The following is a 14,445-nucleotide window of genomic DNA, read 5'->3' as shown; positions in this document are numbered from 1 at the left end:
AGATCCAGCGAAGGCGGCTACAGGTAAGATGGGGTGTTTTGGAAAAGTTGTGTTTTAAACTAAACCTGATTCAGAATATAGAAAAGCTCAAGTGGACCCCAAAGCTAACTCCAGAGATGATTCTTTACTTGCTATAAAAGATTCATCATAAAGACTTCATGCATCCAACAAGGAAAAAGAAAGCTCCATGAAGGTGGTGTGGCATAGTTGCTGAATATCCATGACCATCACTTTATGTAAACCAGGGGCAGTGTCTCAAAACTATGCCAAAAGCTGATGCACATGTTTCTCCTCCTGCATTACTGGCTTTCAAATTCTTCTCTGACTGCCTCAGAGCCTTCCTTGGCCTTGTGGACTTGGTGAGCAATTCACTGAGAAAGACAAAATGCAACCTTGTTCATTCAGAACGTAGATCAGTAGGCTCTTGAGAAGGGGAGAAGTAGAAATAAACCAGAGGACACCAAACTACAGAAATGAGTGTATCTGAGACAGCCAGACCTGGAGCTGGCCACGATCACCTGGGCGGGATGCGTCCATGCCAAGCACCCCCGGATGACAAGGTCCACTGGCCAAGCACCCTTCCCACTTGCACCCTGGCCTTCTGCCCGTCTCCTTTGCAGGCTCTCACCGTTCCAGGTTTTCCCCCGGCACAGCCTGACTCTATCTCTGCACTTTCCCAGGGCCGAACGAATACTGGTGGGAGGAAACTGCGAAAACAGCCCAAGGTGAACGAGAAAATTTGGTACCTTGGTACATTTTTTGAAGTCACCTATTTTGAAACTCACTCACAAACGAGGAGCCCACAGTCCCTGGAGTCCATGCTCACCCAGCGTTAGTGGCGGTGCCAGGACCACGACCTGGAGTCTGCCCTCTGGGTGGACGTAGACCTTTCCCTTCCTTTACTGCTAAAAATCTCTCCTGGTGGTGTCTCTCCTTTCCGGAGAGAAAGGGGCTGGGACACACCACCCATCGATGCTTTGATAGAAGGAGGATTGTGTTTCAAACCGGGCTGCATCGAATCTTGGCCAAGTTACTGTCTCTCTCGAGGGCCTCTGCTATTTTCTATAAATTAAGGGTTTGGAGCGAAGGATCTGTCTGCCCAGACTTTGTAGTTGTGGAATTCTACGAGTTTCGAACCAGTGGCTTGGGCAGCACTCAGTCACCTCTCAGCAGGGGCCCTTCAGGGCTACATTCTTGTCATCTCTGACAACGGACGTGGAAAATGTCCCCCTCTTCTCATTAGACATACACTCAACACTGCAGTGGGGCTGAGAACACCAGGCAGCTCCACTTGTAAAGTCACGGCCAGGTCGGGGAAGGCCGTGTGGCAAGCCAGGACTGCATTTTAAATCTTCCAGGTATACACCCCGCCGCAGATACCTCCTCCCCAAGTCGTTAATTCTGTAAATCTACTTTATCACTGTTAAAGTCACTCCGTATGGAAACACAGTTTGGATAGAATCACAGAACACCAGAAAGAATTGTGTGTGTTTATACACTGAAGGCCAATCTAGCCAATAACCGGCTTAACAGCCATTACCCTTTCCCCTTCATAATGTGGGGTTTTCTCACACATATGTGTGTATCTCCCATAAAAATACATACAGAGAGAAAATAAGTTAGACCACCGCCTCTCTCCGTGGCTCGTTTGAGCCCTGTTACCTGGTACAACGTTCACATGGTGCCCCCTCCCATGGAGAAAGATAGCAAGAATCCACTTAAGCCCACCGCCCCGGAGAGCATGGCACAACCCAGGCACCCGGTGGAGGACCAGGGCCTCATGGAGAGGCTCGGAAGCAGGTCCCACACTTTTGAGCGCTGCGTTGTGGGCCTGCTGTCAAAGTGCAGCAACCCAACGCGTCCTGCAGAGCCCCCAGCGCCTTCTCAGCGGTGCTAGGCCGACAGCCGCACATGCCGGGGCTCTCAGCCCTGTGCAAGGGACAGCGTGAAGCACGGATATAAAATTAGGAGCAAGAGCACAGGATCCACGGCTGAGAAGAGATGGTTCATGCGGCCCAAGCGCCAAGCGCGGAAAGCGGAAGCGAGCCGGGAGGGCGGGCAGGCATGCGGGGCGGAGGGGGCGAAGCGCAGACAGGGCCCAGCCAGCAGCCACGCGCACTTACATGGTGTGGTCCCGCACTACCTTAGTTGCCTTAAGCATTTCCGTCGTCTGAGTGTGGCAAGGAAAAACAGAAGGGTTAGAGATAAGTCAGAGTCACACTTGGATGTAAAGGTTAAAAACATCATTCTCGCCGTTCATTCACGGGGCGCAGCCAGACACCGGCTGCTTCAGGGTGGGAGCCAGCCTGGCCTGGCTGGGTCACAGCAGGATCTGCCCCTTGCGGGCTGGGGGCTCTTTCTGTGGCCTCATTTGCTCACCTGTGAAATAGGTCTAACGACACTTACCGCCTGAGGCTCTGAGGAGCAGTGTATGAGTTATCATACGTGAAATGCTCAGATCAGCTCTGCGCAAGACTCAGCATTAGCTAAGTGTTGGATATGATTGTTGGTATTTTTATTATTTTACTTTGGCTTCTTCAAGCAGTATTACTCAGGGGAGAGGAATAAAAATGTGTAGAAAGCCAAGGACCCAAAGAGAGCTTTAACTATTCAGTAAGAGGAAAAAAAGACAAAGTTGCATGGGTAGGGCAACAGCTCCCTGTATCATAATTCTTGGAGGGCATCGTCTTAGATTCTGGATGATTTCAAAGTAGTTTGGAAGAGCTTTTGACAACTGTTAAGTAAAACTTAATTGTACACCTGCAGATCAATTGGGACCCCAGCCCGGTAACGAGGTGGGAGGCCAGGCCGAGGGACAGACCTCACCCTGTGTCTCCTCCTCCCTTCCACACAGGCCTCAGGAAGGTGAGGAAAGGAGCTAGTCTGAGGATGGGGTGGGCTGGGTACCAACTGGCCTGTCAAGTCCTGTCGGAGGACAGCCTTCTCTCTGCTCTTTCCCAGAGCCACTTAATCAGCTTTGCCATCACATGGCAGGTGGTCCAGCAAGAAAGAATAGGACGCTCAGCTTGAGGGAAACCTGCAAGTGAAATGCCCCAGATGATGTGGGTGTGAGTGTCCCTTTGGACACCATCTTTGGCGCAGTACCAGTGTCCAGTTAGCTCTTTTTAATTTTTATTTTTTGGTGATACTGGGAATTGAACCCAGTATCTTTGCATTGAGCTACATCCCCCACCTTTTATTTATTTCGAGTCAGGGTCTTGCTAAGTCACTAATTTGCCCAGGCTGGGCTCGGACTTGCCTCCCAGAATGTGAGGATTATAGTGGGCACCACCATAGCCAGCTGGGTTCTTTACTTTCCCTTAACGTGAATGCCGCTCTGTCTATCTGGTGATGCATTTGCACACATAGTTGGGCCTCTTGCGATGGGTCTTATTTAAATACACATGACACTGCTCGAGTCTCAAAGACAAAGCTAGAAATGTGTGGATAATGAGTTATCTTCTCCATCTCTTCCATGGACGCTTTCTTTTTCTTCGATTATAACAGAAAATGTCCCCCACACCAGTATACTTCAGTTTCTTAGTTGCCCAGGAAATAGTTCCAGTTCCAGCTCCTGTTGCTCCTGTCTCTTAGAAACAGCTGGCCACTGTGATGCACATTGTATAAGCCAATCCCCAACTGACAAGCCATTCTGCCTCTGTACCGCCTGCTTGCTTATTCCATATAAGCCCCGGACCACCAGAGGTCAGGGCCTGATATTCTGGGAATGATCCCAATCAGTGCCCAGTGATGTAAATAAATCCGCCTCCAAATTCTAGGTGGTGGTGTGGTGTTTTTGCTGTCTGTTGCACAATAATTATCTAACTCTAATTCTATAGCCTCTCATTTCCTACTTCTCATTCGGACCTCTTCTTGCTTTTTTTTATTGTAACCTAGGTCACATTTTTTTTTTTTTTTTTTAAATTTTGAGGCAGTTTCACTAAGTCACTAAGTTGTCCAGGCTAGGAAGAAACTTTCAGTCCTCCTGACTCAGCCTCCCAGAGTGCTGGGAGCGACCATGACTCAGCCTCTCAGAGTGCCCGATGCTACCATGCCCTATATCTAGGTGATTTCTCAGGGATTACTGGCCCATGGAAATTTTCGGGATAGAAGATCTAGGCCTTCCCAAGTGTCCTCATTTTTTAGTCTCTTTTTCAGTGACATGAACACTTGTGTTGGCTCTTTTCAGGACATGAGCATTTGGACGAGGAAACCCGATTATTTAACGCTGGGAGCCAGGAACCTTGTTTCAAATGAAAAATGAGGTCACCATTGGAGGATTTCAGCTGGCAGACCGCACGAGGGAACACTGGAGAGGAAGGCATCAGAGTCAGTAAGTCCCCTTTGCCAGGCAGGGAGGACAGGCTGCTCTGACAGGGAGACGACTGCCCCTGAACAGACAGAGCCACAAGGCTCAGCTTGGAGCCAGGTGCATTGTCTCATGGAGGGGGATTTGTGAATGTCTGTGCTCACACCGACCTGTGCTCAGGAGACCCTCCTTTGAGCAAGGTTTGACCTGGGTTTTCTTACATGTGACTGCATTCCCTCAGGTAGCACTAGTCAGGCTGCAGGTTCCCGGAGCTCGGAGCTCAGAGCTCCAAGCTGGGCTTTTCCTTCTCAGCAGCCTCCCACTGTGTTGCTGCAGCCTGCCCCGTGCCTGGGAGGGGTTAAGGCCGCAGGTGATCATGGCTTCATTTGTCTGGCAGGGGAAGCTGGCTGTTTAAAGACGCAGTGTTACATCTTTCCAATCACAGGTACTGTTTCAAGGACAGAGATTATGTTGCTCGGGCTCTGGAACACAGAGAGACACCTTGATCTGCTCATCGCCTTTTTGAAGAGATGCTATTTCTGTCATCAGGGTGTCGCTCAGGCAAAGGTACAAATGGGAGAAAGAGATGGTGGATACTCAGGGAAGCAAAGGGATTTTCAGCAAGAAAAAGTAGGTCTAATGAATTGATGTTTGCAGAAATGGTGGCATTTAAACAGAATTATTAAGCAATTAGCCAAATTATAGCTAGGATGGAAAATACAAGACAATTTCAGAGGGAATAATTTCAAATAAGTCATTATCTTGCTGTGGAGTTATTATCTTGCATTATCGTCTCGCATTTGGTTCCAAATCAAATGAAGAAGGTCATTTTTTTGACACAAGAGGTAGGACAGTTATGCTTTTATTGCTGATGGACAAGCAGTTCCACATCGATGAGCTCATCAGCCTCCAGGAGCACATCTGGAGGGCTGGAGCCCTTGATGCAGCCACAGCAGCTGTGGTGTCCTGGTCTTGCACAAGGTGACTTTTGGTAGAGAGCTCATGGCAGTCACTTCTCAGTGCTGCTCTGAGTCCCTGTCCCCTCCCAAGGCAGGTCAGAGTGGTACCCGGGTATAGGCTAAGTCTTGAGGACAGCCCATGTAAGAAAAAGGGCAAAAGAAGAGTTAAAGACATTGTATTACAGTGATCCATGCATACCTGTGTTTATAGCAGTGTAATTCGTGATAGCTAAATTCTGGAATGGCCTATATGCCCATCAACAGATGCATAAATAAGAAATGTGGTATTTACACACAAGGGAGTACTGCTCTGCCGTGAAGAAGGCTACACCTCCGTCATGTGTAGGAAAATGCACGCACCCTGAGACCATAATGTTAAGTGAGGTAAATCAGGCACACAGGCTTAAATACTGCATGGTTTATTTTACACAAGAAACCCAATATATAAAAAAGAGCAAAATAAAAGACAGATAATAGGATACAGGGAAATCTTTTTCAAATGGGAAGGGGCTCAAGAGATGGAGAGAGGGGAAGGGAGAGAAAGGGATGGAAATAAAGTAACTAGAAGAAAAGAAGTGGAAATAGAACTTTTCAAATGGGAAGGGGGCCGAGAGACGGAAGGAGCAGGGAGCGATGCGGGGGGTGTGGGGGGGTAGGGGACAAAGAAAGAATTAAGACGTGGTACGTCCATGTACCGACTTTTTGTTTTTTTTTTGAGACAGAGTCTCACTATGTAGCCCAGGCTGACCTTGAACTCACAGTGATCCTCCTGCCTCAGCCTCCTGCGTGTTGGGATTACATCTGGCTAAAACACCAGTTTTAATCCTCTGAAAAGTACACTCCAGGAAGATGAAATCCTCGTGGTGGGGAAGCGGAGAGCACAGAGAAGCTGGAGGAGAGAAGGAGGAGGCTGGGAAGGGCAGGGCTAAGAGTGTCTCCTCCCAGCTCTGTGCGGTGCTGGGTGAAGCCTCTCCTGCCCTCTCTTTCCTTTTGCTTCCTCTGGTTCCCCGGGGATGGACAAACTGTTTGCCTTGGGATCTAATGATGGACTGAGTGTGTTTGAGTGTGCGTGTGTGTGTGTGTGTGTGTGTGTGTGTATCTCATCAACAAAGTGTGATTCTTTTGAGGAACTATAAAATACTGTACTTCCTGTTTGAATTAATAAGAGTGAATGTGAAATCGGAGTTAACTGTTGCAGAATTTATTTTAAAGATCCTTCTAGTTTAATTTTATGGCTTGTAAAAAGAGGCAGATGAGAGGAGAGACAGAGAGAGCCAACAGGCAGTGAGGTGCCGAGAAGAGGAGATAAAAATGAAAGACATGCACACGAAAAGACACAGGGAAAAGCAGACACGTGACAGTTCTGACAGCATGTAAAAGCGCCCCAAATACAGACACGCACACATGTACAACATGTAAAATACATACGACTCAATGTCATTGTTTGGTTTCATTCAATTTTCCACAATTTCTCCTAAAATTCTCTGTTGTGCGCTTCTAAGAATAGGCTCAGGTAAGGACTGGGTGTCTTCATCGGCACCCCAAGAAAGGAGAAGCTGATCTGAAGATGGACTGTATGCAGAATGTGGCCCGAAGTCCACTGCGGAGGTTCTGCCTCAGCTGTACGGTCAGGTGCGGGGACAAACCTCTTCTGGGTGCCTGCAGGGCCTGAGAGTCAGCCCTCACACCTCAGGGATCGTACTGCCACCCTTCCGCCCTACAGAAAAGATGATTCTTATTTGCAGCGCGTTCTGTGAACAGCCAATCTCTCCCGTGCGGGTGCAGTGCATTTTCCTCTGCTCGACAAACACACAGCCAGGCCTTCTACCACATCTGTGTGCGTGTGAGACCTTCGTTCAGAGCACTCACTAAATGTAAGGCTGTCTTTCAGCAGGGGATCAGTGAAGAGGCTGAGATTTCATTCACTAAATAACATTATTTATAGTACTCCAAACATTAAAAAAAAGACAGTTGTTATGGTTTCCATTGATTTACTCAAACTTGAGTGAACAGCTGTCTCATTCATTGGAAACTTTAGAAAAATCACCAAAATGTCCCCCTGCGTAAGTCTTTCCTTTATATCTGGGCGATCTGCACTAAGCCCTGGGAGTTTGGGTTCCATAGTTTAATTTCCCACTTCCTAGGCGGCATTGGATAATAGGTGGAATGCTGAGTGTTGACTGATTTTTCCTTCAAACACTCACACCGTGCTCAGTGGTGAAAGGGAAGAATGAATAGAAAAGGCATGAAATAAAGTCCTGGTAGAAACGAATTTCAGTTGAGAAGCCCTGCAGGGAAGAAAAGACAAGATGCTGTTGTAATTTACTGTTAGAATCCAAGAGATCTAGAGTTGGGTGCGATCTTGGTGGTTAATTATCCAGTCAGTTTGCATCGTTTTATAGATTGGGAAACAAAAATGCAGAGGAAAAATGACATAGCCTGCTAGGGACAGTGACTGGTAGAGCTCTGGACTCTATCCAGATCTTGGACCTTCCACCATACTGCTTCCCAAAGTCAACAGAAGAGCAACACTTTCTTTTTTGGAGACAGAGTCTTGCTGTATAATCTGGGCTGGTTTTGAATTCATTGTGTAGTCCAGATTGGACTAAACTCATGGTGGTCCTTTTGCCTCAGCCTCCCAAGTGCTAGAATTATAGGTGTGCACCACCACCCAGTTTAACAGCAGCATTTTAAAGGCTGTGGAACATATCAGGTAGTATAGGTTGAGTATGTCTTATCAGAAAACCTGGGGATCAGATTTAGAATATTTGTATGTGCACAAGGAGATGTCTTGGGGTGGGATCCAAGCCTAAGCATGAAATTTATTTATATTTCATATACACATAGCCTGAAGGTAATTTACACAATTGTATTTTCACCTGTGTTTTGGTCAAAACTTGTCACATGATATCAGATTGTGGAATTTTCCATTGGTGACTTTAGTTTAGTGCTTAAAAAATGTCAGATTTTGGAGCATTTTGGACTAAGATTTTCAGACTAAGATTGTTCAGCCCGTAAAGTATAAACCTGCCCTCTGAGTCTAGGGAGGTTTATTCTCTTCATAAGCAAGCTAAGAGCAAAGTTAGGAAGCTGCTTTAAGTCTGCCAATAGAACAAAACTCAAATGGTATGTATGCTTGGCCTCTGTCTGATCTGGGTCACTGATCTCCAAATTTGAATAAACTGTGGACTCTTAGAAGCCTCTAGATCACTCATAAAGTTTCTCAACCTTCATCTTTGAAACATTTACTTAAGAAAGCTAAATCTTTTTGTGTTTCCCCTTCCCTTCCCTTCCCTTCCCTTCCCTTCCCTTCCCTTCCCTTCCCTTCCCTTCCCTTCCCTCTTTTTCTTCCCTCCTTGCTTTTTCTTTTCTCCTCTTCCTTCTCTTCCTCCTCCTCCTCTTCCTTCTTGGTACTGGGGATTGAATCTGGGAACTTTGCACTGATCTACATCCCCAGTCCTTTCTATTTTTTGTGATTTTGAGATAGGGTCTAGCTGAGCTGCTAAATTGTCCAGGCTGGGCTCAAACTTATGATTCTCCTGTCTCAGCCTCTCTGAGTGTGCTGGAATTACAGCTGTGCACCACCACACCAGGCTAAAATCATATTCTTTGAATATGACTTTCAATAGAAAATTCTCAGCAAAAAAAGCAGAGTTTTATTTTTGTAATTGCCAAAGGGAAAACACAAAACATTCTTATCGAACCCAAAGACTCTCCAAGAGTACGTCCTTGAAATCAAAATTGAGAAGCAGTGTTTTAGCTCAGAGTTCATCTCTGCTCATTTCTCTGAGTGTGTTAATGATTTTTGTCCCTATTTTTATTCTTTCCACCTTGGTTCTTCCAGTCACTACCTCTTGTACAGAGCAGATTTATTAGCACACATTTTTTTAAGGTGGAGCCTGTGTCCTGCATTTCTGTTACTTGCTGCCCTCTCTTTGAATTCTGGGTCACTTTGTAATTTTCTTAACATTTGCTTTACATGGAAATCAACATAATGCTGCTTTTGTGGAGTAGAATTTTTAATGAAAATGTTAGTTTTATAAAACAAAAGGACTCACGCTTGGAATCTGCCAGATAGACAGCTTCAGCCACACTCTGGATTTTAAGAACGAGGCTCTGTCAGTTAAAATGCACTTTAAACACCTCGCCTGGCCTTGTAGGTTAGTTAGGTTTCCTGTTTTACAGTCTCACCAATTTAACACTGCCATCTTGTCCTCCTTCTAGGGTGACAGGTGTCTAAAACACATTGAGACTTTTCTCTGAGGGGGAATTTCTCTCTCGTTGACATTGTCTCACAGACGGAGAGGAGGCCGCTGGAGCTCCCCAGGGAGAGTTCCTTCCCTGCCTACCTGCTTCCGTCCACGCCTGGGTCAGAATCTTCTTGTCCTCCAAGAACTCTTTCCCTTGTGGAGACCTAAGTGTGCTAGAATTTCTTCTTGGTTTTCACAACATTGCTGCTGTTTTTGTTTTGGGCATAATGGAAAGTGATTTTTTAAAAATGGAGTGGATCCTGGCACTACATTATTTTCCTTGAAAAATATGAGAGGCTATTTCTCTATGTTGGCACTTTCTAAGATGGAAGGCACCAGCCGCATGTGGCTATTTAAGTTTAAATTAATTAAAATGAAATACAATTAAAAATTCGGTTCCTCCATCTCACTAGACACATATCATTTGCTCAGAAGCCATGTGTCTATGAGCAAATTTAGGACATTTTCATCATTGTTCTGCAGGACAGAGCTGCCCTGTCACATCCAACGTATTTTAATAAACTTGAATGCAGTACACAGTACTATTCTGTACAAGTCAGACTTTGAAAAAGATACAACAAAACATAAATGTGTAAGCCAGCCTCAGTCCAAAATCCAATTGCAAAGTGCAGAGGATAATTATTTAATAAACAATACAGTTGGGACTCTGGTATCTTTATATTTAAGTCAGCCATGTGGAACTTTTGTACCCAATTTAGATTCGAAGACAGCAGTTCTTACTTAAATAAAAACACAGATCTGGTTTACATGGAAGCAGTGATTCTTCTTGGTGGAGGTGTGCAGGTATTGTTGGGAACTTGTGCCAAAGTAGACATCCTCCCCTACCCAGATGGCACTGGAATTGGCTGGGGAGGACAGATGTTGCATGCGGAGCTCCTCTAGTTTGACAGAGCTCTCTGGTTGTTCCCATGTACCTTTCCCATCCCATTCCGGCAGCTGAGAACCAAAAGAATGGCTAATTGCAGAAGGACAAGGGTCATCCATTTAGCTTAAGCACTTAAGTCCTTATATAGGTTAAGCTCTCATTACAGGAGCTGGACGTATAAGCAATTCTGCACCAAGAGAGGGTAAGGCTTCTAGCTATCAAGGTTATATGTATTACCCAAAGCAGTGTGGGTAAATATTGAAGGCAAGTTAGCATTAAACATTTATTCACTCAAGAATCACTTGCTTAGCATTGAATAATGTCTCAAACACTGTGTTCCAAGTCTGGTGTGGTGGCACATGCCTGTAATCCTAGCATTCTGGGATCCTGAGGCAGGAAGATTGCAAATTTGAGCCCTGAGAGGGCAAATTAATGACTGAGTGAAGCCCTGTCTCTAAACAAGAAAATAGAAAAAGGTTGAGGATGTTGCTCAGTGTGAAGGTCCCAGGCTCAATTCCCAGTACCAAAAGCCAGACCAGACCAAACCAAACCAAACCCCAAACAACAACAAAAACTCCACACTAAATCAAAACAACAACAAAAAGCCCCAAACACCGTGAGCCATGTATTACAGACCATGGCAGCAAAATTCCTGTGTAGGCTTTGGAGTCAGCCTGCATTTAAATTTGGCATTTTCTATCTGTGTGCCCTCAGCCCGATTACTTACTATTCCCAAGGCTCAGTCTCCTGTATTAAATTGGGAATAATCCAGGGGAATATTCTGAAGATTGAATGATACAAGGTACATAGTACAATTTAGTGACTGCAGCATTATTAAAGAGTATATGGAGGCTAAGGATGTGGTGAGCAGTCATGAGGAAGATTAAACCCACTTAAGCTTTGTTACTCTTCCCTGTAGAGATGCTGATTCAAGTGATGAGGAAGGTGCTACAGAAGTCAAAGGTGTAGGTTTGATCCCTGTGTGGGCTGACCAACTCTGGGGGTAGACCAGATGCCCCTGTCCCTTGTCCCGCCATCCCACAAATACAGGCCAGTAGGAAGTAAAGGGTTATGGTACTGGACAAATGTGGGAGCTGAGACTGACCCCATAGAAAGTCATCCAAGTTCCTTCCTTCAAGCTGAGTAGACTAAGCTGCAGAGTTGAAATTCTTTGCCAAGTTTTAAGCACAACCGGTTGGCCGCAGAGCTGAGGGCTTGAATTTTTTTTTTTTTTGTCTTTTTGAGACAGGGTCTCGCTGTGCAGTTCAGCTGGCCTTGAGCTCACTTTGTAGCTCAGCCTGGTCTTAAACTTGCAACGATTCTCCAGCCACAGCCTCCCAAGTGCTGGGATTACAGGTGTGTGCCACCATGCCTGGCTTCGGGATTGAGGGTTTTGTCATGGCACAGAAATCTTCATCATCAGCCTTAATATCACTGGGCTATAGGATTATTTCCAAACACATTTTCTGAACCTGAACACCAGACTGTGAACAGTTTTCATTTGTCCTCAGATGTAAACCTATATTCTAGGGTACGTAGCTCTTAGAGGAACTGTACTCAGACTAACAAACGATCAGAGCCAAATGTCCTTGGCATACAGTTTGTCGTACATCCCCGAAGCTGGCCTGGCTCATAGCTGTGTGGCTTTTTCTGAAATATCAGAATGGCCAGGAGAGCACAGTGAACTCATAGAGAACCAGAATGTGGGATCCAGTCTTCCCGTTCTCCAGACTTCTGATCCTCTAGGGTTGGTCTTCAGTTCTCTGAGAAGATGGTCACCTCTCACCCCATCACTGCTGTTACCTTGTTACCTCTTAAAAGCACACGTGGTGAAAGCTCTGGAAGAACTGTAGGCTTTTCACATTATCATGCAGCGGCCCGCACACATCAGTGTATGAGCCCTTTTTCCTGTGTGGCCATGTGCTATGGCTACTTCCAAAGACAGGATGTGCCTCGGTGATGGGACCAGCGTGCCTATGGCCAGGACAAGACAGTGAGCAGACAGCAAGGAGTGCTTCTAAACACTGAAGCAGAGACCATCACTCCTGTCCATGGACCTCCCATGGCTCCCACACTGGTGGAACGACATCCAAACTCCTTTCCCTGGCAGGTCCCGCTGGCAGTGCTTGGTCCTGGTCCACCTCTTCTCCTGCCTTGAGCACCGCTTCCCCACACTCACAACCAAGTCCATTCTTCCTGGTCCTTCCTCACTTGCTTTTCTCTCTACCTGCAAGTCTTCCTTCTATTGGTTGCCAGGCCAATTTTCCCCCATTTTAGCTGAACGGTAGATCCTCAGAGCCTTCTGACTATAACCTAGCACAGCTACTTGGTCACCGTCTAGTGTATTACCCAGTTAAAATTCTCTGCACAGCAGTTTTCATCCTTTGGTATTTTCTTGCTGTGCAAGTTCATTTATCGTCTGATCCCCTCTATTGGGAAACAGACTTCCAGAGAGCAGAGATTTTGTCTACATGGTTCACCTCTCCTAGCTGGTGCTCGTAGTATTTACTGAACAAAGGGAATGAGTGCACGAGTGAGAGCCAGTCTAGGATCGCAGCCCATCTGCGTGTCCCTTCTTGGTGGGGCTACTCATGCCTGTGCAGGATCTCATGTGTTCTGCATGGCATTTGCCTAGACCACAGTATGGGGCACCATTGAAAAAGTCACTTTTACCAGCAGAACACACAGTGAAAATTGGTTAATTAAACAATATCTAATGAGTAGTTGCTCTGTGCCTGATCCTGAAGTCATTTTCTTTGGGAGGGGATTTAATCTTCATAAACCAATTGAACAGGCATTATCCTCATTCTCAGTAGTGAAGAATCAGAAGTACTTTTTTTTTTTTGGTACCGGGAATTGAACTCATGACCTTGTACTTGCCAGGCAGGTGCCATGCCATTGAGCTACACCCTAGCCCAAGTGAGAAATCAGTAAATTGAGGTCCAAATGGTTAAATGGATCATTTAAGGTCGCATGATAGTAAACTGAAGGGTCAGGGTTTAAACCCAGGACATCTGACTCCTGAGATCACACTGTTCACGGCTACAGGGAATCACTATAGAACCTACACTAGGAAAGAGAAGGCAAGGTAGGAAGAACGGTGAAAAGGAGGTGCCAGAGAACATGAGTCTATAATTGTGTAATGAGTATAAGTTAGGCTATAAATGTTTCCCATCTACATCAAAATAAAAGGTACCTCTGCCTCTCCAAGGCTATGATGCGCTCAGTGACTTGAGCCTGTTCACACAGACACACTTCCCAGCACATGGAGTTCCTAATGCAGGAATTCCTTGGGCATTTCTGCCCAAACTGGCATGAAGCCACAGCCGCCCTCTGTGCCTGCAGGACTGAGCAGACCACGCTGACAGACATGTGACTGGCTGGACAGGTGGATGGGATGGTGGAAGCCAGTCTGCTGGGCTTTGGTCCTAAGCCTTCCCTCTGTCCACCTCCCATTTGTGTGTGTCTGTCCCTACTCAACAGTGGCAACTGCCGCATGTCTTGTGTGGCAGCTGGACTTGCCATCTTGGTCCCTCCTGCTCAGCCACACCCTAGAGAGGTCTAATCAGCCTAAATAGCTGATTTTGAGAAGTAAAAATGATGTTACAGAATATTGGTCAGGCACTGGCGAATGCCAGGAGTAGCCAGGAAGCAGAGGAGAGAGAGGTTATAATGCAGAAGGTTCTAGAGCCAGATTCCAGAGCTAGGAGAAAGCTTCTGAGTTATTCTTACACTTAGTCTGACCTTTTCCTCAGGTAGAAATACTGAACAGAAAGATCCTAAGTTGAGTGGGTAAGCCATGGCAGGGAGAGGGCTTTGAGAGGTAACTAGATGAAAGAGTGCTTTAACTGAGAAATAGCAGAGTACAAGAAATGCTTTAGGACGCAATTTGCCAGGTTAAATATGCTTTACAGGAGTATTACACTGTGACGCATTTAGACAGAAGGAACATTGGTTATGAAGAAAATCCTCCTCTGAGGTACGCACTCGAGCTTTATAAATTAAAGGCCCTGGATGTATGTTTGGTGTCTCACACTTTTT

The 14,445-nt window shown here is 46.0% G+C and overlaps 1 protein-coding gene across 2 annotated transcripts in view; it reads right to left on the bottom strand.

The window, feature by feature from the left end:
• Lhfpl3 (lipoma HMGIC fusion partner-like 3) overlaps positions 1-14,445 on the bottom strand; it is a 511,907-nt gene that overhangs the window by 35,764 nt on the left and 461,698 nt on the right. The window contains exon 3 of one of the 2 annotated variants that reach the window (XM_005377239.2): positions 2,124-2,170. The exons of the other annotated variant lie outside the window; for it this stretch is intronic. Coding sequence (XP_005377296.1) covers positions 2,154-2,170 — 17 coding nt within the window. The 3' untranslated portion in view covers positions 2,124-2,153. The remainder of the gene's footprint in view (positions 1-2,123; positions 2,171-14,445) is intronic. 2 annotated transcript variants of the gene reach the window in all.

This window comes from Chinchilla lanigera, unplaced genomic scaffold, assembly GCF_000276665.1.
Source record: "Chinchilla lanigera isolate Chin_1 unplaced genomic scaffold, ChiLan1.0 scaffold00009, whole genome shotgun sequence".
Taxonomy (NCBI): Eukaryota; Metazoa; Chordata; class Mammalia; order Rodentia; family Chinchillidae; genus Chinchilla; species Chinchilla lanigera.
This window is presented reverse-complemented; position numbering and strand designations above follow the sequence as displayed.